The 27,061-nt window shown below is 41.6% G+C and overlaps 1 protein-coding gene across 5 annotated transcripts in view; it reads left to right on the forward strand.

Moving 5' to 3' along the window:
- Positions 1-27,061, forward strand: part of afg2a (AFG2 AAA ATPase homolog A) — a 457,570-nt gene that overhangs the window by 99,905 nt on the left and 330,604 nt on the right. For 3 of the 5 annotated variants that reach the window (XM_072256115.1, XM_072256116.1, XM_072256114.1), the window contains exons 10-13: positions 2,916-3,070; positions 16,232-16,441; positions 20,227-20,280; positions 26,927-27,006. In XM_072256115.1, the coding sequence (XP_072112216.1) occupies positions 2,916-3,070; positions 16,232-16,441; positions 20,227-20,280; positions 26,927-27,006 (499 nt within the window). Of the gene's footprint in view, positions 1-2,915; positions 3,071-16,231; positions 16,442-20,226; positions 20,281-23,579; positions 23,720-25,478; positions 25,574-26,926; positions 27,007-27,061 lie in introns of those variants that run through there. The other 2 variants (XM_072256117.1, XM_072256118.1) reach the window with 2 other exon arrangements.

The following is a 27,061-nucleotide window of genomic DNA, read 5'->3' on the forward strand; positions in this document are numbered from 1 at the left end:
GACAACAGTACAGCCATCAATGTGTCAGGCAAACAGATAAAAAAGGCAGGGCCCGAGCAGATCTGAAATAAAGACCAGAAAAGTGTGAAGGGATACACTTTGGAAGATCAAACTTGTCATCAAAGTATAAGATTAATGTTAGGAATTTAGCAGTGTGGAGCAATAGAGAAATTTTGGGGTCCAAGTCTTTAGATCCTACAAAGTTGCCTGGCAAGTTGATACGGTGGTTAAGAAGACATGTAGTGTGTTGGCCACCATTTGTCAGGAGATTAATTTCAAGAGCCACAATGTAATGTTGCAGCACCATAAAACTTTGGTTAGACCACACTTGAAGTAGTCTGTTCAGTTCTGGTTCCCTCATTCAAGGAAGGATGTGTAAGCTTTAGGGAGGGTGCAGAGAAGGTTTACCAGGATGCTGCCTGGATTAGAGAACATGTCTTATGTGGGTAGACCGAGCGAACTAAAGCTTTTCTCTTTGGAGCAACAGAGGATGAGGGGTGACTTGATAGGAGTGTATAAGATTATGAGAGGCACACCGCCTTTTTCCCAGTGCACAAAGCTCTAAGTTCAAAGTAAGTTTATTATTAAATAACATATATGTTACCATATTCAACCCTGAGATTCTTTTTCTCTCAGGGATTCTCGGTAAATCCCATAACCATAATAGAATCAATGAAAGACTGCACCAACCAGTGTGCAAAAGACAACAAACAGTGCAAATAATAATAAATAAGTAAGCAATAAATATAAATAAATGTAAATACTGTTACTATAAATAAATATCATTGCACTGCACAGATAAAAGAAAGCATGTTATATTGTTGTGTTAGCCTTATAACCATTGCTCAAAATTGAATCAGATTGATAGCAAGTCAGCTCAGATTTTTCACCTTTTGTGCTGAAAACACACAATTCCTAAGCTGGCATTGGTTGTGAAATCTTATGAAAACTAGTTTTCTGTGAGGTAAGTGCAAGTATATGGTGCAGTAGGGGGTGCTCTTCATGCACTTGGGCTGTGTTGGAACCTGTGTTCTGTATCTAATTGTCAAGTGATTAGCTTGCAATTTGTCACTATGAAAATTATTAAATTTATTAAAAGAAAATTAACTCATTAAATGAAAATCAATTTGCTACTAGTAAAAAAAAACTTTTGACGGAACTTTTGGTGCTAGCATTTGGAACTTCAATGTTTATTGATACATGATCTGTTGTAGGAAATGTAAGAAAACATTTTTATTGTCACATACCTCAGATGAATGGAAAAGAAAGTACATTGAAGGACACAGATAGTAAAGGTTGAACTTTGAATTGGTTTATACACCTAGCTAATTAAAATCTGAATGTGATAACCCTAAATCAATCCTTTTTGATCAGTTTACCAGCAAAAATGCATATGTGTAGAAATCAAATCATTTATTTTGCTTTCAGACAATTTTCCTTAAGTACCATTATGAATGTTGTGATAGCTATTTTACTGTTTCAGCTGGGTTAAATCCTTATATATCTGGGCCAATAATTGCTAGGCAAGGTCCTGAACTTGTATTAATGTTGCATTAACTAATCTCAAGCTGGCTACTGCTGGAATTAACTTCTCACGCTCAGTTTCAGGAAGCAAGAAGATGTTTTCCACTGTTGTTTTGATCAGCAAATTCTGGCTTGTAGAAAGAATAAACTGAAATGGGGGAAAAAATTAAATGCAACACAGACAAAATGCTGGGGGAGCTCAGCAGGGGGGCCTGCTGTGTTCCTCCAGCATTTCGTGTGTGTTGCTTGCATCTAGAGATTTTCTCATGTTTGTGAAAAAAATTAAATTTGCATGTCCAATAACGGGAATATTTCTGTGTTTTTTGTAAAACAATGCAGCTGTGTTTAGTGAGTTAATATGAAATCAGATTAAGTATTACCACGGAATAACAGTTGGGCTGCAGGGAGGGTGGATGGAACTCATCATATTCTCATTAAGATCCCCAAGATAAGATACACAAGATAACAGACTGCCAATTCCATCCCCCTTCTCAATGGTTTGTTAGTGATTGATTTGTAATGGGCTCATTCAAGAGAATGTTGACAATTGATTTGTGTGTGAAAGCGCCAGTGCTGTGGTTGGTGTTGGAATTAGATTCTCAAGTTATCCCTTTTACCCTGGATCTGCTTGCCGGCAGAGATTGGGTAAACCAGTAGCCTGTGAGAAGGAGGATGAGGAGGCAAAGGTTAAGAGCTTGTCAGTGGGCACATTGACCTTTAAGGATGGTTCTGTAGGAAACTGTCTGTGGAGACTTCTTCAGCGTAAGGTAGCAGTTGTGATGTGTTACATCCACAAAATGTACAGCTGCAACTCATCAAGACATCTGTTAAGTCTGCAGCTTCCTGTCATTGTCTCTCTCAGTGGCAATTATTGCATTGGGATTTTACTAGGATGTTTGCCTGCAAGGTATAAACCATCCTGACAGGAATGCATTAGGGTTAGGTCCCTGCCACTGACTTGAGAGTCACCAGTCTCTATTTGCTGAAGAAAGACACATCCAACACAATGCGTTATTCAAATGCCTTTCCCTTCTAATGGGAAATACTTTGGTATATTTGTTTCTTCACTTGCCACCATAGTTAAAGCTGATAACTTATGTTTAATTACAAGTATGAACTTGAGACAAGCTACTTCATTCTCTTCTGCTTTTTGAATAGATTTTTGCTGATTAGCATTAAGTTGTTGCGTTACTTTACATTTGTTTCCCTGCTTGCATGGAAAATTTGAAGCAGACGAGATGCAGGTTATTTTATGTCTTTTGTCATGTTTGAAGAAATACCGTAGCTGATAAACTGGAATTGACTGAGAACTACTTTGTGAAAAAAAAACCTAATGTTCAGCAAGTCCTATTCAAAAGTGATGGCCCACAAAAATCTTTCATTTCTGACAGGTCTACATGCTTTACGTCGAACCCTTGAAGAATGTAGCAACCCTTCAGACAATAAGTTGGCTGGTTCAGTGAAGATAACTTTTAATGACTTCCTGCAAGCGATGAATGATGTCAGGCCTAGTGCCATGAGAGAAGTAACTATTGATGTTCCAAAAGTAAGTTGTTTTATATGAAAGAAATAATGTTTGAATAAGTTTAGGTACATATTGTGAAGTGCGATGGTTAATCATTTGCAGAAGAGATCTGTTTGATATGGGGACATGATTCTGCAGAATTATAAGAAGATGGCATATTTTAAAAAGACTTATAGAAAAAGTTGGGAGGATGAAAGATTATTGTGTGATTTCCAGAAAATGTTTTATTAGAACACAAATTATTTTGTTACTTTGGGTATTTATGATAAATTATAGCTGTTGTACAGCCTTTCTATTTTTGAAAGTGGACATTTTTTTATTTTGCTTAAATGAGCAAAGCTTTTGGGCCATTTAATATTTTAAAATATAACAAAGATTTTCATCACCTGCGGTATTTTGCTTTTTGCTTAATATTTTTTAATAGTTCATCAAATGGGCACTTACTTGTTTGTGTACCTACTATTTGCCCGAGTAGATCATCTTTCAGATATGCTGAATTTTGAACTTGCTGATGCACACGGAGCAAAGTCAGTTTGTAGATAATTTGTTTATTTATTCAAGGGATGTGGCTTTATCCATTCCTAATAGCCTTTTGAGAATCTGATATTTTTCCTGCTAACATCCATAATTTCTGGGATTTTTTCTATCTCCTGTACCATTCTCCAATCTGTAGAAACAATTTTAATAGCTTACAGAATTCTTAAAAAAAAGTGATAGCCAATGTATCTGCTAATTCCAGAACTATCTCTTTAGTACTCAGGGATTTAGATTAATAGACCCTAGGAATTTATTGGCTTTCAGTACCATAAATTTAAACATCTCTATTAGAATATATCTGAGTTGAATCCAAGATGGCACCATGTTGCAGTCTGTGTTGAGGGTGTGGCTCAGATTTATTTAGTTTTTAGGTTTTGGAGACAGCGGGGGAGCTAGGGGTGAGGTTAGGGTTTACGGACAGGATGTGGGGGAATTAGAGGACAAGTCAGAGTCTTAATTCTAAGTCTAAGGCTCTGCTCTGTGTTCGAAGGCCCGCAGTGTGGCCTGACTGGGGTTCGAGGCCTAAAGTTCAAGTTTCCATCATTGGCAAGTCCAGTGTTTGAGGACTGAAGTTCGTGCCCATATCCAGGACCCTCTTCATCATTATTTGTGAGTTTCTGGTTCGATGCAGAAGAACAAAGCCTGAAGGTTGATCAGCAATCCAATGGAAGCCCGAAGGTTGATTGGAGGTTCTGGATCAAAGCCAGAAGGTTGACTGGAGGTTCCGGATCGAAGCCCGAAGGTTGATTGGAGTTCCGAATCGAAGCCCAAAAGTTGATTGGAGTTCCGAATTGAAGCCCAAAGAACGATTGGAGATCTGGGTCGAAGCTGAAGGTGGATTAGAGGTCTGGATTGAAGTCCAATGGCCGTGCTGAGTCTACAGGTCTCTGCAAGTCCGTTGGGGGTAAGTCGGGGCCCAGTGCCTACGAATCCACAGTCCACTGGAGGCTGGAGGCCGAAGAAGATAGATAAGTTGTCCTGGGAATAGAGGGCTACATATGTCCGTGGGTATATGGGAGGGAGGGAGGATCAAGATTTGTTTCACTGTTGCTGATTTGTAGCTTGGTAAGTTCTGTATTGCTGTGTTCTTCTTCCGAGCATTCACAGCATGCTATGTTGGTATTGGAATGTGTTCCGACACTTGTGGGCTGCCCCTAACACAACCTAGGGTGTGTTGGTTGTTAACGCAGATGACACGTTTCACTGTATGTTTCGATGTACATGTGATAAATAAATCTAGACCTGAATTCATTTCCTTATTGATACCAATTTCCTACAGTTCTTCACCTTCCTTAAACTTTGGTGTCCGACCATTTCAAGAAAGATTATTTATGTCCCCTTCTGAGAACACATACTTAAATAATTACTCTGTCATTCATTGTGAATATTTCCTATTTTAAAGTGTATGTGACGTATAGTCATTTTACATATTCGTAAGAGCTTTTATAATCTACTTTTACAATACCACATATTATTCTCACACTCTAGTTTTCCTCTCTTAATCAGCGATCTTTGATCTCTGCTGAAATCTAATTGCTTTTGGTCCACTAGCTTGCCAGAAATATTATGTAGCTCCTCTTTGGATTTCATACTATCCTTCTGTGAGCCATGCTTGGGTAGTATTTTTAGACGAAGTAGGAATTCACAAATGTTGTAGGTTTGTGTGTATGTTCTCTCTCTTTCCCTCCCTCTCCCCCTCCCCCTTCCCCCTTTCCTTTTCTGCCTCTGTTTCCCTCTCTCCCTCCCTCTCCACCTTCCCCTCCGTCTCCTTCTCCTTCTCTCCTCTCCGTCTCCTTCTCTCAGTCTTTGAGGTGAGGATTTATCCACAAAGTCTTTAGGGAGGGAGTTCCAATATTTCAACCAAGCAAGACTGCAGGAATGGTGATAAATACAAAGTCAGTGTGGTATGTTGCTTGGAGGGTAGCTTCAAAGTTCAGATTAAATTTATTATCAAAGTACATAAATGTCATCATGTGTAACCCTGAGATTCATTTTCATGTGGGCAATCACAGTAAATACAAGAAACACAATGGAATCAATGAAAGACTGCACTCAAAAGGACAGACAAACATCTAGTGTGCAAAGAAAAAACAAACTATGCAAATGCAAAAAGAAAGTGGAAAAGAAAAATAATGATGATAATAATAATAAGTAAGAAATAATTATCGAAATCGTGAGATGAAGAGTCCTTGAAGGTGAGTCCATAGGTTTGGAAACAGTTTAGTTATGTCATCTCCTCTGATTCAAGAGCCTGATGGTTGAGGGGTAATAACTTTTCCTGAACCCAGTAGCATGGGTCCTGAGGTTCCTGTACCTTTTTCCTGATGGCAGCAGCTGGAAGAGAGCATGACCTGGATTGTGGAGGTCCTTGATAATGGATGCTGCTTTTCTGCGATAGTGCTCTGTGTAGATGTGCTCAGTGGTGGGGTGATGGTCTGGGCCATTTCCGCAACTTTTTGCGGGCTGTTCTGTACAGGGGCATTGGTGTTTCCATTTCAGGCTGTGATACAACCAGTCAATATTCTCATCTATAGCAGTTTTAATTGGCATACCTAATCGTTGCAAACTTCTAAGAAAGCAGAGGCACTGCCGTGCTTTCTTTGTAATAGCATTTACGAGGTGGACCCTGGACAGATCCTCTGAAATGATAATACCAAGGAATTTAAAGTTGCTGATCCTCTCCACCTCTGATCCCCGATGCGTTGCTGATCCTCTCCACCTCTGATCCCCGATGGACCTCTGGTTTTCTCTTACTGAAACCAATAATCAGCTCCTTGCTGACATTGAGAGAAGTTGTTGTGGCACCACTCAGCCAGATTTTCAATTCTATACGCGGATTCATCACCACCTTTGATTTGGTCAACGACAGTGGTGTCATCAGCAAACTTAAATATGGCTTTAGAGATGTCCTTAGCCTCACAGTCACAAGAATAAGTCGAGTACAGCAGGGGCTGAGCACATGTACTGATGGAGATTGTGGAGATGTTGTTACCAATCCGAACTGACTGGTCTCAGCACATGAGGAAATCGAGGAACCAGTTGCACAAGGAACTCCTGCAACTAGCCTAGGACTTAAAACTTAATGATTAGTTTTGAAAGGAGGATAGTATCGAATGTTGAGTTCTAGTCACTGAAGAGATCCTGATGTATTGCTGTCCCGATATTCCAGGATTGAATGAAGAGCCAATGAGGAGGCATCTGCTATTGATCTGTTGTGACGGTAGGCAAATTGGAGTGGATCCGAGTCACTTCTGAGGCAGGAATTGATGTATTTCAGCACCAACTTCTCAAAGCACTTCATTGCAGTGGATGTAAGTGCTACTGGACGTTAGTCATTGAGGCAGCTAACCATGTTCTTCTTGAGCATGGTACAATTGAAGCCTGCTTGAAGCAAATGGGTACCTCAGACTATTGAAGCGAGAGGTTAAGGGTATCAATGAACATTCCACCCAGTTGATCAGCATGGGCCTTTAGTACTTAACCAGGTACCTTGTCTGGGCCAGATGCTTTCCGTGGGTTCACCCTCCTGGAGGATGCTCTCACGTCAGTCTCAGAGACTTAAATCATAGGGTCATCGTGGGCTGTGGGATTTCATAAAGTGAACATAAAGGGCATTGAGCTCATCTGAGATCAAGGCCTTGTTGTCAGCTATGTTTCACTTTGTAGGAGGTGGTAGCATTCAAGCCCTGCCACAAGTGTTGAGCATCCTTCAGTGATTCGTGTAGTCTGGAATACTGCTTAATGCGTGAGATGGCTTTCGAGATTTCGTACCTGGACCCCTTGTATTTAACTTCATTACCAGACCTGTATGCCACTATCTGACCTTCAGCAGATAGCAGATCTTGTAGTTCATCCAGGACTTATGATTAGGGAAAACTCTGAATCATCTTTTTACTGGGACACATTCATCTACAGCTGTTTTTATAAAGTCCAGTGATAACCACGGTGTATTCGTTCAGATCCTCTGATGAGTCTTTGAACGTGGCCCAATCCATTGACTTGAAGCAATCCCATAGCAGTTCCTCTCTCTCTCACGGCCACCTATTGTCTTTATCTCTGGAACCTTGCTCCTTAGCCTCTGCCTGTATGCAGGTAGGAGAGGGTCAGCTAAGTGATCAGATTTCCCGAACTATGGTCTAGGCATTGAATGGCAGCCATTCCTAATTGTAGTGTAACGGTGGTCAAGTGTGTTGGGACCTCTGGTACTGAAGGTGATACGTTGATGATAACTGGGCAGCGATTTCTTCAAACGACCCCGAAGATGATTTGAAAGGTGTTGAGGTAGGCTGCTGCTTCTTTGCTGATCATGGCATTCAATACCTCAAGCACCTGCTTAACATCAGCCTTTGGCAGTATGTAAACTGTGGTCAGGATGATGGAGGACAATTCTCTTGTTAAGTAGAAAGTTGGCACTTGGTCATGTTCCAGGTCGGGGAACAAAAGTGTGACAAGAACACTGTGTTGAGCACCATAAAGAGTTTATCATGAAACACAGACCCCCTCCTTTTGCCTTCTCTGAATCAGCAGTCCGGTCCATCCGGTGTATCGAGAAGTCCTCTGATCCTACGATCGTATCCAGCATGTCTGGAATGAGCCATGTCTCTGTGAAACAGAGAGCACAGCAATTCCAATACAGCAATTTCCATCCGGTACAGCTTTAGGTCCTCAAGCCCTTAATCTTTTTCTCTAGCAACTGTAAATTTGCTAACAGGATGCTGGGTAGAGGAAGTTTCATTCTGCAGCATTTCAGTCTAGCTTGGAGTCCTCCCCTCCTCTCCCTCTTTTGGCTGTGGCAATGTTCCTTTGTCTGTTTAAAGGTGCCACACCTGCACGCTTGAGAGTTAACTCCACCGAGTCCTTCAGAAATCACTAGTTCATTAAGATGGTTCAAGAGTATGTTCCTTGAAGGGAAATTACAGGCCCCAGATTGCAGTGGTTCAGAGGAAGCTTATTTAGGAGTGTTGTAAGCTGTCTGCAACACGTTGCCATGGTTCATCAGCATCATCTTGCCATCTAGGTGAAGATGTCTCTTGCCTTTCTTGCCTTTGTCCTTTGAGCTGGAAGAGATTTTAGGTTTGGAAGGTTCTGGCTGAAGAGTTTTGGTGAGTTCCTGCACTGCATCCTGCAGATGGTACAGACTGCTGCTATTGTGTGCTTGTGGTAGAACGAGTGAATTGTGGATGGGGTGCAGATCAAGTGGGCTTGCTATGTCCTGTATTGATCAATGACAGTGGTGTCACCATTGAATTTATAGAATGCATCTGAGTTTTGAGCAGTGCTTAACCACACACTGATGAGTGTGGAGAGAGCAGTGAGATATGCATACTTTCTTGAGGTGTATCTGTGTTGATAGGCAGCAAGAAATTATTACTGATTTGTATGACTTCTTCTAATAAAGAAGTTGAGGGACTAGTGCTGAGGGAGGTACAGAGGTCTGGTTTTAGAAACTTGGTTATTAGTACTGAGGGAATGATGGTGTTGAATACTGAACTGTAATTGATAAATAGCAGACTGACATATGTTTTGCCATCTAGGTGCTTCAGAGCATAGTGGACAGCCACTGAGAGTGTGTCCACTGTACACCTGTTGTGGTGGTGAAGAGAATTGCAATAGGTATTGGTCCTTGTCAGTTTCATGTAAATCTGCACAAGTACCTTTATTTTGCACACATGCAATGGAAAACTTGCGTGTAGCAGCATCTCAGGCACCTCGTATCACATAAGCAGCGTTTACAAGAAAAACATTAAAAAAATTGTACATAATTTTACAAGAAAACACAATTAGAACAAAAATCAAAGTCTGTTTTAATGCCAAGTGGTCATAATGTTGCTAAACTGCAGTGAATAGAGTTCTGCTGTTCATGAACCTGGTATTGTGGGACTTCAGGCTTCTGTACCTCCTGCCTAATGGTAGCTATGAAAAGATAGTATGGCCCAGATGGTGGGGCTCTTTGATGACAGAAGTTTTCTTGAAGCTGCACCTCCTTTAGATACTACCAACAGTGTGGAGGGATGTTCCATAAACAACCTCTTGAAGTGCTTCAATATAGCACAGGTTTCCCCTGCCATCCGAAGGTAGAGCGTTCCTATGAAACGGTTCGTAAGCCGGAATGCCGTAAAGTGAGGAAGCAATTACCATTTAGTTATATGGGAAAATTTTGTGAGCGTTCGCAGTCCCAAAAATAACCTACCAAATCATGCCAAATAACACATAAAACCTAAAATAACAGTAACATATAGTAAAAGCAGAAATGATATGATAAATACACAGCCTATATGAAGTAGAAACACTTTTCTGCAATCATTGCCGCACTGTTCTCCGTAGCGAAAATCTCACGCAAGTGCTCTCGGCAGAAACACTCTCTCCAGTAACCCTTAAGCTATGAAGCTGCCAAATCATACCAAAATAACACAGCCTATATAAAGTAGAAATAATGTATGGACAGTGTAGAATCACTTACTGGAATCGAGAAGTCAGCGCCGAGCACACTGATGATGGTGTGTTAGGCTGAGTCGTCAGAGGTTGGGATGGTGCAGTGGTCCCCAACCTCCGGGCAGCGAACCAATACTGATCCATGGAGAATGCAGCCGTAGCCGGGACGCAACCAGCACATCATTAAGAAAAAAGCCGAAATAAACAAGCTAATTAATTAGGTGCTGCCCGGCACGTAAATGTCGGCCCAGATCAGAGGTGACGCAATCGGCAATCGCCTCTGATCTGGGCCGACATTTATGTGCCAGGCGGCACCTAATTAATTAACATGTTTATTTCGGCTTTTTTCTTAAAGATGTGCTGGGTGCATCCCGGCTACCACTGCATTCTCCGCGGCAATGTATCGGTCTGCGGCCCGGGGGTTGGGGTGGTGGGACACTGGGGTGTCATCTCATCGTCGTCTGTTTCCATCAGGGCTGCCAGGTCATCTTCTTCTATGTCTGCCTGCCTCGATGTCGAAGGTCGAGGTTCGTCGCCTGCTGTGGCTGATGTGGAAGGCTTGAAAAATGACAGTATGCATGACTGTTTAGCCTCGCACATTTTTCTATCATACAGTTCTTTGTAAGTGCTCAAACCATCCTGCAAATATGCCCTAAACCTACGTACCGTTTCAAAATTAAAGTCGTACTTTTCTGCAATCATTGCAGCGAAAACCTCATGCAGTTGCTTCACGTTCAGTTCCTGGACGACTTCACTTTCGGTCCGTTCGCTACTGCATTCGGATTCGATTGCTATCCTTTCCTCTTCCAATTGCATCAGCTCTTCATCTATCAGTTCTTGGTCATGGGATGCCAAAACCTCTTTAACATCATCTTCATCAACTTCCTCAAGCCAAACTCACTTTGTCCTTAATTAGTTCACCACGATCAAAATGCTTAATTATGTCTAGTTTTACGCTGAGTGTAACACCCTTACAAGCTCTTTTAGGCTTTTCTGATACCTTAGAACTCATCTTGCTAACGGCTGCTCACAGCCACGTGTTTAAACAATGCCGGCTAGAATGCAGTTCCTGGGGAGGAGCTTGGCTGCCTTTTTTCGCGCGCTGCCTTTTTTTTGTAACAGTGAAAACACCTTCTGTTAGCAAAAACAGGTAACTAATGTAGGTCTTTCGTAACAATGAGGTTTCGTAAAGCGAACATTCGAAAAGCGGGGGACATCTGTAGATGTGATTGGTACCAGGCGAAAGTCATTGAAGCAGCTCACCCTGCTCTTAGTTATTTGAATGATTGCTGTCCAGGTGGGAATCTCAGGCTACAGCAGTGTGAGATTGAATCAGTTAATCAGCACAGGTTTTCAGCACCTGGCCACATACACCATTTGGACCTGACACATAATTGAGGGTTTATCCCCTTGTAGGATGTTTGGTCATTAGTGTCTGAGACGGATCACAGTGTCACCAGATGCTGTGTGTATGATTCACATAGGTGTAGAGTTACTCTCCCTTTCAAAGTGTGCATAAAAGGCATTGAGAGCACTGGGAGTGAAACTGCATTGCAATTTATGCTGTTAGGTTTTGGCTTATGGGAAGTAATGGCATGCAGCTGTTGTGCATCTAATTGTGTCTCTAACTTCAGTTGGAATTGCCTTTCCAAGCAATGTTTCATGTATTAATTAATTATCTTAACTTCCTGTGACTCATACGGAGCAATCAGTCAGAAGAGTTACTTCATAAAAATAACAAGTTATGGATGACATTGTGCTTTTGTAATATTAAATGGAATGGCCAATTCTGTCTACAATCCTGTAATTTGTGGCAATTTAGTGTCCAAAATGTATCTTTTCCTTTTTTACAAGTTCCAGGCTGATTTTTGCAACATTTTACATTCTGGTTTGTTTTTCTTGCATGTTCTGAGAACTTGTTATTACTCTTCAAAAGTATCTTGCTTGTTTTCACGGATCAGAAGCATGACTTGATTTTTAATCGTATTTTCCAAAGCAATTTGAATTGTGACTGTTGTAGTCAAAAAAAGTGGATACTTGTGCTGCTTCTAAGTCTCAGGGAAAAATATACCACCAATTATCTAGAGCTCGTACAGACACTTACCTCCAGGGCAACCAAAATAATGTAACTTTTGTTTCAGTGTCAATTGTTTTATGTACACAAAGTATCCTTGTCTGAGCGCTTCAGTTGTATTTTGGGGTGCTGTAGAGGTATCAGAAGCCAGATCTTCAAGCTGTAGCCATTCAGTCTCTTTGTTGAAAGAGCATTGGCATGATGGGCTGAGTCACAATAAGCGAGCTGTGAGTGGAGCCAAGGAGTTGGCAGTCACTTACATGCTTTCTGCTTAATGATGAAAGAATACGGTCCTTTGTGTTGGAGGATTATGCCTCTCAGTTCAAGGATGTGGAAGAATCTGGTTGCTGGATTAAAGTGGTTCGATCGCCTTCTCAGGAAGGATCTATATATATTTTGCCCATTGTGTTATTGCCCTAGGATGCTTTAAAGAGGGAACTGGCACTAGTCAAAGAGCATTGTACCTGCAGGGCTGGAAGTATTGTTGAGGATCCCTACCATCTCTTTGACCCACTACCATCAGGAAGGAGGTACAGGAGCATCAGTACTAGGACTGCCAGACTGGGTAACAGCTTCTTCCCTTAAAGCTGTGAGACTAATGAATACCCTGCTACTACAAGGACTTGTCACTTGGTCATCAACATAACTGTTAATATTTTTATCATTTTTCTTTTATTTCATATCTTTAACAAATAATTTTCTTTGCAACACACACTAAGTGCTGGTGGAACGCAGCAGGTCAGGCAGCATCAATAGGAAGAAGTGCAATCGACATTTCGGGTCGAGGCCCTTCGTTGGAACTAAGGGAAAAAAGAGATGGTGAGAGATTTGAAAAAGGGAAGGGGAGACCAGAAATGATAGGAGAAGACAGGAGGGGGAGGGATGAAGCTAAGAGCTGGGAAGTTGATTGGCAAAAGGGATACAAGGCTAGAGAAGGGGGAGTATCATGGGACGGAAAGCCTTGGAAGCAAGAAAGGGGGAGGGGAGCACCAGAGGAAGATGGAGAACAGGCAAGGAGTTATTGTGAGAGGGAAAGAGAGAGAAAAAAAATTAGGGATGGGGTAAGAAAGGGGGGAGGGGCATTAATGGAAGTTAGAGAAATCAGTGTTAGAGAAACTCCAACCCTAATTTTTTTTCTCTCTCTTTCCCTCTCATATGAACATATAAAATCATTACAACACACCAATATCGCTGAATCAGTGGGAGCCCTGGGATTTGTTTCCCTGCAACAAGACGGTCCTATCGAGGGGTGATGGGAGACAGCGATACTCGAAGGGGGTTCCTTGTGTCCAGTCTATTCCGCAATTTAGTTTTCGTTGCATTCATTGCAGAAAAGCCAGCTTTGCAGAGATATGTTGGAAATGGAAACAACGTTTTCAGTGCTTTTGTGGCTATCTCAGGATATTCAGCCTTGATTTTGATCCAGAATGTCGGCAGAGATGTTATGTCAAACATACTTTTCAGTCCACAGTCATCTGCAAGCTCGAGGAGTTGATCTTCTCGCGCTGACATAGATGACGCGTGGGTAATGACCTCGCATGCGTTCAAGTTCCAACAGTGGGCATGACAGGGGATGAGGAAAGGTGCAGCTGACTCATATCGTTTCATATCGCCAGATCATATCGTTTCCTCGCGGCCTGGTAGCACATGCTTTGCAGCCTGGTGGTTGGGGACCACTGTACTAGAGGATGAATATTTGGGAAAATAATGAATATAAACTGTCCCTGTGTAACAAAAGAGTTCAGATTCTTTTCAACATTTTAAGCAGGATTAGTGTATTATTTTTGTTTTGTACAATTTTAGAATGGAAAAAAAGGAAAGGAGCACCATGCAAAAGTTTGGGCACCCCAAGAGATTTGAGCTCTCAGATAACTTTTACCAAGGTCTCAGATCTTAATTAGCTTGTTAGGGCTGTAGCTGGTTCACAATCATCGTTAGGAAAGGTCAGGTGATGCAAATTTCAAAGCTTTATAAATACCCCGACTCCTCAAACCTTGTCCCACCAATCAGCAGCCATGGGCTCCTCTAAGCAGCTGCCTAGCACTCTGAAAATTAAAATAAATGATGCCCACAAAGCAGAAGGCTATAAAAGATAGCAAAGCGTTTTCAGGTAGCTGTTTCCTCAGTTCGTAATGTAATTAAGAAATGGCAGTTAACAGGAACGGTGGAGGACAAGTTGAGGTCTGGAAGACCAAGAAAACTTTCTGAGAAAACTGCTCATAGGATTGCTAGAAATGCAAATCAAAACCCCCATGTGACTGCAAAAGACCTTCAGGACAATTTAGCAGACTCTGGAGTGGTGGTGCACTGTTCTACTGTGCGCTGACACCTGCACAAATATGACCTTCACGGAAGAGTCATCAGAAGAAAACTTTTCCTGCGTCCTCACCATAAAATTCAGCATCAGAAGTTTGCAAAGGAACATCTAAACAAGCCTGATGCATTTTGGAAGCAAGTCCTGTGGACTGATGAAGTTAAAATAGAACTTTTTTGGCTACAATGAGCAAAGGTATGTTTGGAGAAAAAAGGGTGCAGAATTTCATGAAAAGAACCTCTCCAACTGTTAAGCACAGGGGTGGATCGATCATGCCTTGGGCTTGTGTTGCACCCAGTGGCACGGGGAACATTTCACTGGTAGAGGGAAGAATGAATTCAATTTAAATACCAGCAAATTCTAGAAGCAAACATCACACCGTCTGTAAAAAAGCCAAAGATGAAAAGAGGATGGCTTCTACAACAGGATAATGATCCTAAACACACATCAGAATCCTCAATGGACTACCTCAAGAGGCGCGAGCTGAAGGTTTTGCCATGGCCCTCACAGTCCCCCAACCTAAACATCATTGAAAATCTGTGGATAGACCTCAAAAGAGCAGTGTATGCAAGATGGCCCAAGAATCTCACAGAACTAGAAACCTTTTGCAAGGAAGAATGGGGGAAACTGCCTTAAACGAGAATTGAAAGTCTTAGCTGGCTACAAGAAGCATTTACAAGCTGTGATACTTGCCAAAGGGGGTGTTACTAAGTACTGAACAGGCAGGGTGCCCAAACTTCTGCTTCGGGCCCTTTTCCTTTTTTGTTATTTTGAAACTGTAAAAGATGGAAATAAAAAAGTAATCTTGCTTAAAATATTAAAGAAATGTGTCATCTTTAACTTTATGCTTCTTGGAAATCAGGTCATCTTTTTCTCGCTTAGCTATTCACAGTAACAGAAATTTTGACCAGGGGTGCCCAAACTTTTGCTTGTCACTGTAAAGGGCTCTTGCAGGTTCAGATTTTAGGGCCATGAAAAGACATTTTACTCCTGCTTTTGTTTAATTTTCACCCTGCTTTCCTTTATTCTTGCAATATTCTTCAGTCCTCTTTGAAAAACATGTAGTTATGTCAATTTCATTTGATGTGATATCACTTATAAGTCACTCTTCTTAACAATGGCATCTTTTTGGTACGATTATTGAAGATATTGGTGTTGCGTAATCCCTATTGACTTAAAATAAAACACAGTTTTAAAAATATGATCCAAAGTTTTATGATGCACTTTTCTCAAGATGTACTTATTCCAGTTATATGTTAATTTAATAGGCAGTGACAATAATACTGGGGGTAATAACAGAGAATATGTCAGATTAGGGAGGGAAAAACAAGTTGCGGTTCATGTTTTTCACATTTGATTAGCTTTCTCCCCTAGAAAGTGTCCAGATATTGGTTAAGCTGAAAACTGGATTTTTAGACTTGTTGATGAAAACTAAATAAAAACATCCTCTTGAGGGGAGAGAGAGAGAGACAGCCAGACAGAAAATTGAAAGTCATTGGTCTCTATTTAGGGTTATTCTCTATTACAAGTATTTTTAAAGACTGTTATGAACATGATATGACTCTGTGGCTATTGGGGATGATGGTGGTGGAAGAAATTTGGAACCATTTGTGTGATTTAATTGTCCATGTTCCATATTAGTGTTGGTAAAATGAATATTGAATGTTATTTCTAAATGTACAAAATCATGTTATTTGGTTATGGCATTTGTAATAGAGAACAGAACAAGACTATTTTGCTTACATCTGCTTAATTTCCAGTATTGTGAAATGAAAATGTTTACATAAGTTGATACTCATTAATCAATCTCTTTTTCATTATTTAGGTGTCCTTGTCAGACATAGGAGGGATGGAAAATGTGAAACTGAAACTCAGACAGGCAGTTGAGTGGCCGCTAAAACATCCAGAATCTTTTGCCAGAATGGGAATTCAACCTCCTAAAGGAATTCTCCTTTTTGGACCTCCTGGATGTTCCAAGACAATGATAGCAAAAGCTTTGGCCAATGAGAGTGGACTGAATTTCTTAGCAGTGAAGGTAACTCAGTACAAATTGCAAATGTTGCGGCAGGTAGCCATAGGAGTTGTAACTTTGATTATTGAGCTCCTGTTTTGCTTTGCTCTTTTGTGGCTCTGGGGTGCAGGAAATACTGAGGGATTAAGATAAGGGATGTTTTTAATTCATTTATAAAATGAGATCATTGCTGATAAGGCCAACATTTATTGATAGAATCCTTGGACTCTAATACTGATATTCATTAGGGGTTTTGGGACTTAGACATAAATGGTAACATTATGGATTGCGTTTGCAACATGCATGCTCACCTTTTCTGCGACTTCATGATTGAATTTTTGCTGCTGTTTTCATGGCAATTGGGCTTGTTGCCACAGAAAATCTTTGGGCTGGGGAAAGGTATGCAGCCAAGCTGAGAGAAGCTTCCATCGCACCCAATAGATGGTGAATAGAGAATCAGTGCATGGAACAGCTACTGCAGGCCCTCCTCAGCATGTTGGCCCAGGGTGCATTCTTGAGCCCCACATCAATATATTAAATGGCTGCATTGCCCACCCTAGCCTGCCTAACACCAGCCTTCTGAGGTGAACCTTGCACACCAAGCCTTAGGCAATGGGATCACCAGTGTAAGGCAAGTGTCCATGCCAAGATATCGACACAACGGTGCACTGTAGTAGGGAGGGGCAAGGTGTGTGCTGGTTCCAAACGTTACTGTGCTGCCTGAGCTGATGTCTTTAGACTGGAAGATCAAATCCATATTCAGCGATATTTCATCAAGCAGAGCATCAGTGTATTTACAATTTGTTAATTTCATTATGATAAATAAGTGTTTTGCTAGTGAAGTAATAGAATGTTGCCAATTCGTTTTGTGTTTTACTGATTTTTAAAAAAAATGTAGTCATGGAAAGATGGTGAAGAAAGTCCAAATGATTTCTCAAAAGGAAAGGAATGAAAGCTAGAGGTAGTGACACTATTTATTGCTGGCAAAGCCGTGAAAGTTGGTTGGTTTTCTTTGCTGGCCTAGAAAACTTGTGCCATGTGATATTTATTTTATACTTTTTGTACTTGACTCTGAATTTTTAGTAGAACCCATAACTCATTTAAGTGCATTGGAAACTAGGTCCTTACAACAGCTGTCCCCAACCACCGGGCCGCAGAGCATGTGCTACTGGGCCGCGAGGAAACGATATGATTTGGCGATAGGAGTCAGTTGCACCTTTCCTCATTCCCTGTCACGCACTGTTGAACTTGAACGCACGCGAGGTCATTACCCGCGCGTCATCCATGTCAGCGCGGGACGGAGATCAACTCCTCCAGTTTGCAAATGACGGCGGGCTGAAAAGCATATTTAACATAACATCTGTGCCGGCATTCTGGATCAAAGTCAAGGCTAAATATCCTGAGATAGCCACGAAAGCACTGAAAACGTTGCTTCCATTTCCAACATATCTCTGCAATGAATGCAACGAAAATTAAATTGCCGAATAGACTGGACATAAGGAACCCCCTTCGAGTATCGCTGTCTTCCATCACCTCTCGATAGGACCGTGTTGTTACAGGGAAACAAGCCCAGGGCTTCCACTGATACAGCGATATTGGTGTCTTGCAATGATTTTATATGTTCATATGGGGAAATATGTGCTGTGTGTTTAATATCCAAATGTTACTTAAATGTTACGATGCTATTCAATTATAAGTGACTTATATAACCATATAACAATTACAGCACGGAAACAGGCCATCTCTGCCCTTCTAGTCCGTGCGGAACGCTACTCTCACCTAGTCCCACCGACCTGCACTCAGCCCATCACCCTCCATTCCTTTCCTGTCCATATACCTATCCAATTTTTCTCTAAATGGTAATATCGAACCTGCCTCTACTACTTCTACTGGAAGTTCGTTCAACACTTACTTCAAGCTCCCCTGATAATTGACTTATCACTATATTCATGCGAGGAAAATATGCGCTGTGTGTTTAATATTAAATTCGTTAGATAAACCCTTTTAGAAACAAAATTGAGTGTATTAGCCACTTAATCACCTATATTCCGGTCGTGATTAACATCACCGCACCCCCCCAACAGAATCGCCAAAAACGATTTGTAGAGAAAAATCGGCAGGGACGTGCGCAAGTCACGCATGCGCACTGGTGCCCGCGCAAGGATTCATGGTCATTGTAGTCTATATAGGGTAAACAACGTAATTGACTGCTACTCTTGTCCATTGGCAACCCTACCCCCCCCCCCCCCATTGTCAATATTAAACCGGTCCGCAATGCAAAAAAGGTTGGGGACCCCTGCCTTACAACAAGCCTGGGACTACTTAGGCCAGGAATTGCGAGAATTCTGTTGATAAATTGTCCATGATGAAACCAGGTTAAAGAGAATCCTTCACTTTTCACAATAGAAGAATAGAAATTTAAAAATGCTTGATATACAAGGGGTGATTGATAAGTTTGTGGCCTAAGGTAAAAGCAGTCAGTTTTAGAAAACCTAGCACATTTATTTTTCAACATAGTCCCCTCCTACGTTTGCACACTTAGTCCAGCGGTCGTGGAGCGTACAGATCTTGATCCTCCAGAAAATGTCCACAGCATAGGTGATTGATAAGTTCGTGGCCTAGGGTAGAAGGAAATGAGTTATACAGCTCTCATTAAATGCACATGCAGTTCAACTCTTTGAGTAATTATGTAGAAAGTCTGAAGTTAATAACTCATCTCCCTCTGCCTTAGGCCACGAACTTATCAATCACCCCATGAGTTATTAACCTCAAACTTTCTGCGTAATGAATCAAAGAGTTGACCTGCATGTGCATGTAACAACAGCTGTATAACTCACCTCCTTCTGCCTTAGGCCACAAACTCATCAATCACCCCTGTTGTGGGCAGTTACTGGAGGTCCAAGATCCGTATGCTCCACGACTGCTGGACTATGTGTGTAAATGTAGGAGGGGACTATGTTGGAAAATAAATGTGCTAGGTTTTCTAAAATTGACTCCTTTTACCTTAGGCCACGAATGTATCAATCACCCCTCGTACTTCCTGACATTTTCATAAGAACATAAGAAATAGGAGCAGGAGTAGGCCACCCGGCCCACCGAGCCTGCCCCACCATTCAATAAGATCATGGCTAATCTGTCTGTAAACTCAGCTCCGTCTACCTGCCTTTTTCCCCATAACTCTTAATTCCCCTACTATGTAAAAAATCTACCTAACTGTATCTTAAATATATTTAGTGAAGAAGCCCCAACCGCTTCCCTGGGCAGAGAATTCCACAGATTCACCGCTCTCTAGGAAAAACAGTTTCTCCTCATCTCCGTCCTAAATGTTTTCTCCTGAATCTTGAGGCAATGAGCCCTAGTTCTAGTCTCACCTACTAATGGAAACAACTTTCTTACTTCTATCTTATCTACCCCTTTCAAAATTTTGTATGTTTCTATAAGATCCCCCCTCTCATTCTTCTGAATTCCAGAGAGTATTGTCCCAGGCGACTCAATCTCTCCTCATAGGTTAACCCCTTAATCTCTGTAATCAACCTGGTGAACCTCCTCTGCACTGCCTCCAAAGCCAGTATATCCTTCCTCAAGAATGGAGACCAGAACTGCACACAGTACTCCAGGTGTGGCCTCACCAGTACCCTGTATATTTCTATGCTGAATTGAAGAAATGGAAAAGATTGTTGAGTTTAAATTTGATTTAGGATCTGTTTACTGTCTGCATTCATAAGGGTATGAAAACCCCTAGTTAATCTTCATTGCTTTGTATAATTTTTGTTTGTGAACCATGTGTAAAGCATGTGCTTTATTTTTAGGGACCAGAACTAATGAGTAAATATGTTGGAGAATCTGAGCGGGCTGTGAGAGAGGTAGGTTGGGAAAGGGTGAATATGGTTACTTTTCATTACTTAAATGTAATAGCTCTCTATTTGTGTGGTTTTACTCTGAGAAATCATTTAAATAGTACAAGATTGTATAGAATTGCTCTGTTTTATCTCGCTTGTACAATGATGTATGATGAGCATGCTATAATAAAAATGAGTAACATTTTCTGCAGTTTTTCAGTAAGACTCCACTACTCTCTCTTTGACACTACAATTGGTCTTAAGCTTATCAAATATTTTCTCTGCTATTTTCTCTTCTTTCACTACAGATTAAAGCACATTTGATTTATGATTATTTCTAATTCTGATAAACATTTACCTGTTATCAGATCTGCTAAGTATTTTTAAGCATTTTTGCTGGAGTTTCCAGCATCTATAGTTTTTTGTTGCTTTTCAAAAATAAGTATACATGTTAAAAATGTTGATGGGATGCACATACAACATAGAACATAATACAGTTCAGCGCAGAAATGAGCTATTCGGCCCAGAATGTCGTGCCAAAGAAATTAAATTAGTAATCAAAAGACTAACTAAACTAATCTCATCTGCCTACATAATGTCCATATCCTTCCATTTTCCACCCACATCCTTACCATATATTCTTTGCTTGAAAAGGCATTCATGTTCCAATCTAAATGTCTCTCAAAAGCTCCTAATATTTCTGCCTCTACCAACACCCCAGGCAACACATTCCAGGCACCCACCACTTCCTGGGTTTAAAAAAAATAACCTTGCCTCTCACATTACCTTTGAAGTTACCCCCTCTCACCTTGAGTGCATGCCCTCTGGTATTAGACATTTCAACCCTGGTGAAAATATACTGTCTGTCTACGCTACATACGCCTCTCATAAACTTGTAAACCTCTTAGATCTCCCCACGGCCTCCACTGCTCCAGGGAAAACAAGACAAGTTTGTCCTACCTCTCATGGCACGTGTCCTCTAATCCAGACAACATCTTGGGAAGCCTCTTGTGCACCCTCTCATAAAGCCTCGACATCCTTCCTATAATGGGTTACCAGAACTGTATGCAATACTCCAGATGCGGCCTAACTAGACTTTTTTAAAGCTGCAACATAACTTCCTGATTTTTGAACTCAATACCGCAACTAAGAAAGGCAAGTATGCCATATGCTTGCTAACCACCCTATCAACCTGTGTAGCTTCTTTCAGGGAGATATGAACTTGGATCGTAAGATCTTTCTGCTCATCAACACTGTTAAGGGTGTTGCCCATAACAGGGTACTGTCTCTTTACATTTGACATACCGAGGTGCAACACTCTACCTTTGGCCAGAGTAAACTCCATCTGCCATTTCTCCTCCCATATCTGCAAATGATCTATATCCATTGTATGGTTTGCCATTGTTCTACACTCTCCACAACACCACCAATCTTTGTATGATCTGCAAACCTCCTAACTCACTCATCTACATTTTCATCCAGGTCATATATATGTACACCACAAACAGCAGAGGTCCCAGTACAGATCCCTGCAGAACACCACTAATCACAGACCGACAGCTAGAAGAAGTCCCTTCGACCACTATCCTCTGTCTTCTATGGGCAAGCCTGTTCTAAATCCAATGGCCAGTTCACCTGGGATCACATGCGTCTTAATCTTTCTAGATGAGCCCCTTGAGGGATCTTGTCCACGGTCATCCATGAGCTTCACAATTCTCCAGAAAGACAGGACAGTTGAGTCTTTTAAAGACAGAGGAGGTGGAGTATGCTTTCTCATTAACTCATTGTGATGCACAAATGTGGTAGTTCTGTCTCAATTCTGCTCGTCTGACCTGGTATATCTAGTGGTCAAATGTCATCCATTTTAACTGCCAGGGAAGTTTTCGGTCATTATCCTGGTATATTCCTCCTTGGGTCAATGTTACGCAGTCATTGGAAGAACCATACAATGTAATCTGCAGGCATAAAAATGCATACCCTGATGCCTTCCCTATCATTGTGGGAGATTTCAACCAGGCTAGCTTGAAGAAGTCCCTGAACAACTATCACCCACATATCACCTGCAGAACCAGAGGAGCCAACACGCTTGATCACTGATATACTACCATCAAGAACGCTTACCATGCCATCCCAAGCCCACACTTTGGAAAGTCCAATTATCTGGATATATTTCTAATCACAGCGGAGAGGCAGTGATGGAAGACAACAGCAACAGTGATGAGGAGCAAGAAAGTATAGTCAAGGGAAGTGCAGGAGCACTTACAGGACTGCTTTGAATCGGTAGACTGGACAATATTCAGGGATTCATCTTCATGTCTGAAGGAGTATACCACAATTGTCACCAACTTCATTAAGACCTTTCTGGATGAGTGAGTATCTTCCAGAGCTGACCATACATACCCAAACCAAAAACTGTAGATGAATCAGGAAATTCGTAAGCTACTAAGAGTTAGTTCTGTGGTGTTCAAGCTCAGTGATCCAGAAATATACAAGAAGTCCAGGTATGAACTACGGAAGATGATTTTAAGGGTGAATAAACAATTCCAATTGAGGTTAGAGGTGGAATTGGATGAACGTCACCTCTGGCAGGGTTTGCAGACCAATACTTCATACAAAGTTAAACCTAACATCTGTGATGCTGGCAGCTGAGTTCAACGCCTTTTATGCACGCTTTGAAAGGGAGAGTAACACTACACCTTTGCAAATCCCTGCAGCATCTGGTGACCCTGGGGTCTCTGTCTCCGAGGCTGAAGTCAGAACATCTTTCAAGAGTGCGAACCCTCGCAATGCGTCAGGCCCTGATGGTTTACTTGGTGGGGCTCTGAAACCTGTGCCAACTAACTGGCAGGAGTGTTCAAGGACATCTTCAGTCTTTTACTGTTGCAGGCAGATGTTCTCACCTGCTTCAAAAGGGCGACAATCATACCAGTACCTAAGAAGAGCAGGGTGAGCTGCCTCAATGACTGTCGCCCAGTGGCATTCACATCTACTGTAATGAAGTGCTTTGAGAGGTTGCTCATGAGTAGAATCAACTCCTGCCTACCAAGGATCCTACACAATCATACCCTCAGTTCTAATCAACAAGCTCCAAGACTTGGGCTTCTGTACCTCCCTCTCCAACTGGATCATTGACTTCCTCATTGGGAGAATAGTCTGTGTGGACCAGAAATAACATCTCCTCCTTGCAGACAATCAATACTTGTGCACCTCAAGGATGCATGCTTAGCTCACTGTTCTACTCTCCCTACACTCATGATTGTGTAGCTAGACACAGCTCTTAACGGCATCTATAAACTTGCTGATAATACAACTATTGTTGGCAGGATTTCAGATGGTGACTGGAGGCGCACAGGAGTGAGATAGATCAGCTGCTTGAGTAGTGGTGAAACAACCTTGCACTCAACGTCAGTAAGACGAAGGAATTGATAGTGGACTTCAGAAAAGGGGAAGTTGAGGGAACGCATACCAGTCAGTCCTCATCGAGAGGTCACAATTGAAAAAGGTGAGCAGTTTCAGGTTCTTGGGTGTAAGCATCTCTGAGGATCATCCTAGGCCCAACATATTGATGGAATTACAAAGAAGGCACGACAGCAGTGATATTTCATTAGGATCCGAGGGGACTTGGTACGTCAGCAAAGACACACACAAATTTCTACAGATGTTCTTTGTAGAGCATTCTAACTGGCTGCATCACTGTCTGGTCTGGAAGGGCCTCTGCACAGGCTTGGAAACAGCTGCAGCAAGTTACAAAGTCTTCCAGCTCCATCATGGGCACTGGCCTCCCCAGCATCAAGGACACTTTCAAAAAACGATGTCTCAAAAAGGCAGCATTGGTCATTAAAGACCCCCATCACTCATGACATACCTTCTTCTCATTGCTACCATCACAGAGGAAGTACAGGATCCTGCAGGCACATACTCAACGTTTCAGTAAAAGCTTTTTCCCCTTTAGCCATTGGAATTCTGAATCAACACTACTTCAGTACTTTTTTCACTCTTTTTGCACTACTTAATTTTATTTTCTTTTTTTATATATATACTTATTGTATATATAATTTTTATTGTTATGTATTGCAAAGTGCTGCTGTCCAAAAACAGCAAATTTCACAACATATGCCAGTGATATTAAACCTGATTTTGATTATGTCCCTGTGATTGCTGTTTGAAAATTCACTTTTTGTAAGTCAATAGCTGTAGTTGCCACATTATTTAACTTCTAATGGCTTTTGTAAGTTCAAAATGCCATGAGGGCAAAAGGAAAGGGAAAGGAACTTCCACCGTGCTCACTTCCTCAAGGAATCCCAAAGCCCCTCTCAATCTTGTAAAGAAATTACTCTTAAGATTTTGTCATTTAACCTCTATGAACATTAGCCCAGACATCCAAGTTTTTTTTTGATCTGCCTAATGTTGTACCAATCATACATGGGAAATTATTGTTGAAGTCCAAATTCATTTCCTCTGCCCATTCACTTTGACCCCAGCCTGGAGCACATAGGGTTCAAGAACAAAGGGGTGCACTGGAGGCCTCCACCCCCTCTGAGATTAAATTGTGTACAGTGCTGGAGGGGAATTGATCTATTACCATCTCTCCAGCTATAATAATAATCTCTGAAATCACACTGCAGCAAATTTATTTTTGAATGCTTAGTGTTGGGAGTAGTGACTGAAAAGTCTTTCAGAATCAGAACGAGATTGATTATTACTGACATTTTATGTTTTGAGGCAGCAGTACAGTGCAAAGACAACAATCTATCAATTATAACAATAAATATATCATGCACAAAAAGGTAATAGCAAAGCAGTGTTCCCGAGTTCATGGATCGTTCAGAAATCAGATGGCAGAGAGGAAGAAGTTGTTCCTAAACCACCGAATGCCAGTTTTCAGGCTCCTGTATCTCTCCCTGATTGTAGTATTGAAAAGAGGGCATGTCCCGGATCGTGATGTTTGTTGCCTTCGTGAGGCACTGCCTCTTGAAGATATCCTCGATGGTGGGCAGGGTTGGGCAACGATGGAACTAGCTGCGTCTGTAATCGTCTGCAACCTCATGCAATCCTGCAATGGTGGCTCCAAATTGGGCTGTGATATAATCAGTCAGAATGCTCGCCATGGTTAATCCATAGAACATCTATAAGCTGCACGATTAACATGATATTTCAAAGTCATTTATCATCAAGGTACTATATGTATACTATATATAACCCTGAGATTCGTCTCCTTACAGGTAGCCACAAAACAAAGAAACTCAATAGAACTCACTAAAAAAGAAGACCAGCAAACACACAATGTGCAGAAAAAAGGCAAATAATGCAAATAAAAGTAAGCAAACAGCTTTCAGAGCTAAACTTCACAGCAGTAAGTCCACAGCCACAAAGCCAGTCACAGCTGATCCAAGAGCCCGTTATTTGCAGGCCACGGCCTCAGTTCAGTTCAGAGATGAGTAAACCTCACCGGGCAACGAACTGAACACCAGCCCGACCCTTGTCGCTGACCCTGACACCCTGACCATTTCAGTCTGGCCCAGCGCTTAAATCAGCCAAACAGTGGATCATTTCTTGCTCTCTGATTCAGGCCTTACCGCTCCAATATGCCCTCGGGTCTGGGTCCCGCCTCCTTGATTCATCTCTTACCCGCCCGATCTTTCCATCTGGAATGGCACTTAAGTCAGTCAAACATCGGCTTTTTCCTTATTCTTTGCCCGAGCCTCACTGCCTTGCTATCAAGTCGGACCTGCTGATTCGAATCAGCTCCAAGCCACTCCAGCAATGGTCAAACATTGGCTCATTCCTCGCTCTTGGGCCTGGGCCCTGTCACCTTGATTCAGCCTGTACGTGCCACACTGCAATCGTCCTGCATCTTCGAGACTGCACACCACAAAAAATGCCCTGTTGTGCAGGTGGTTTAGAAGCTCTACTACAAAAGGGAAGTTACAATTATTGGTTGCAGTGATTGTTTACTGCAAAAATTATGATTAATAAAGTGATCAGTAGTTTAGTTTGTTGCTGGCAGGTCTTCGCTGTGCTCCACCAGCGCCATCTTAAACAGAACTTTATGCTTGGAGAACTTTTCTCCATATTCCTAGTTCTTCTATTCAATATTACCCATCCTTTCAACTGCTTTCTTACTGTCCTCATTTCTGCTCTTTTATTCTGCAACCCACTGCTTTTCCCTCACCTGTGCCCTGCCACCTCTGTTCTCAATTTCTCTTTCTTACTGGCACATCACTGCTGGAGTTACGTTTGTGTGTGAAAGAGTCACTCAGTAACTAAGCCCATGTTCATTTCTGAAATGTCTTAGTGAATGAGTTGTCAGTTGATGTGTCATTTGTGCAGATGTACACAAACTGAAGTGCTTTCTTTAGGCCAGGGTTTTCCAACCTGGGAACCATGCACCCCTTGATTAATTGTAGGGGTCCATGGCATAAAAGTGTTTGGGAACCCCTGCTTCTGGAGAAAATAGTTAAGTGCAAAAAGTAGAGAGACAGAGTAGAGGATTGTTAACTATTCTGACCTGATAAATTTCAGATTGGAGGGGCAACGTCACTGGGAAGTCATTTAGAAAGGTTACGGTACAGTTTTGCAAATATGCAGTGGGGTAAGATCACTATTTCAAACAGTTTTTTTTATATTTGGGCAATCAACCTTCATTCCTTGATCTCCTTTATTTATGTAGATCTTCAGGAAGGCCAGGGCTGTAGCACCTTCTATCCTTTTCTTTGATGAAATAGATGCACTGGCTGTTGAGAGGGGAAGGTGAGTACTGCAATTATTTTATCTATTTCTGAGAACACCCCCACATTTAATGTTT

Source organism: Mobula birostris, chromosome 4, assembly GCF_030028105.1.
Source record: "Mobula birostris isolate sMobBir1 chromosome 4, sMobBir1.hap1, whole genome shotgun sequence".
Lineage (NCBI taxonomy): Eukaryota > Metazoa > Chordata > Chondrichthyes > Myliobatiformes > Myliobatidae > Mobula > Mobula birostris.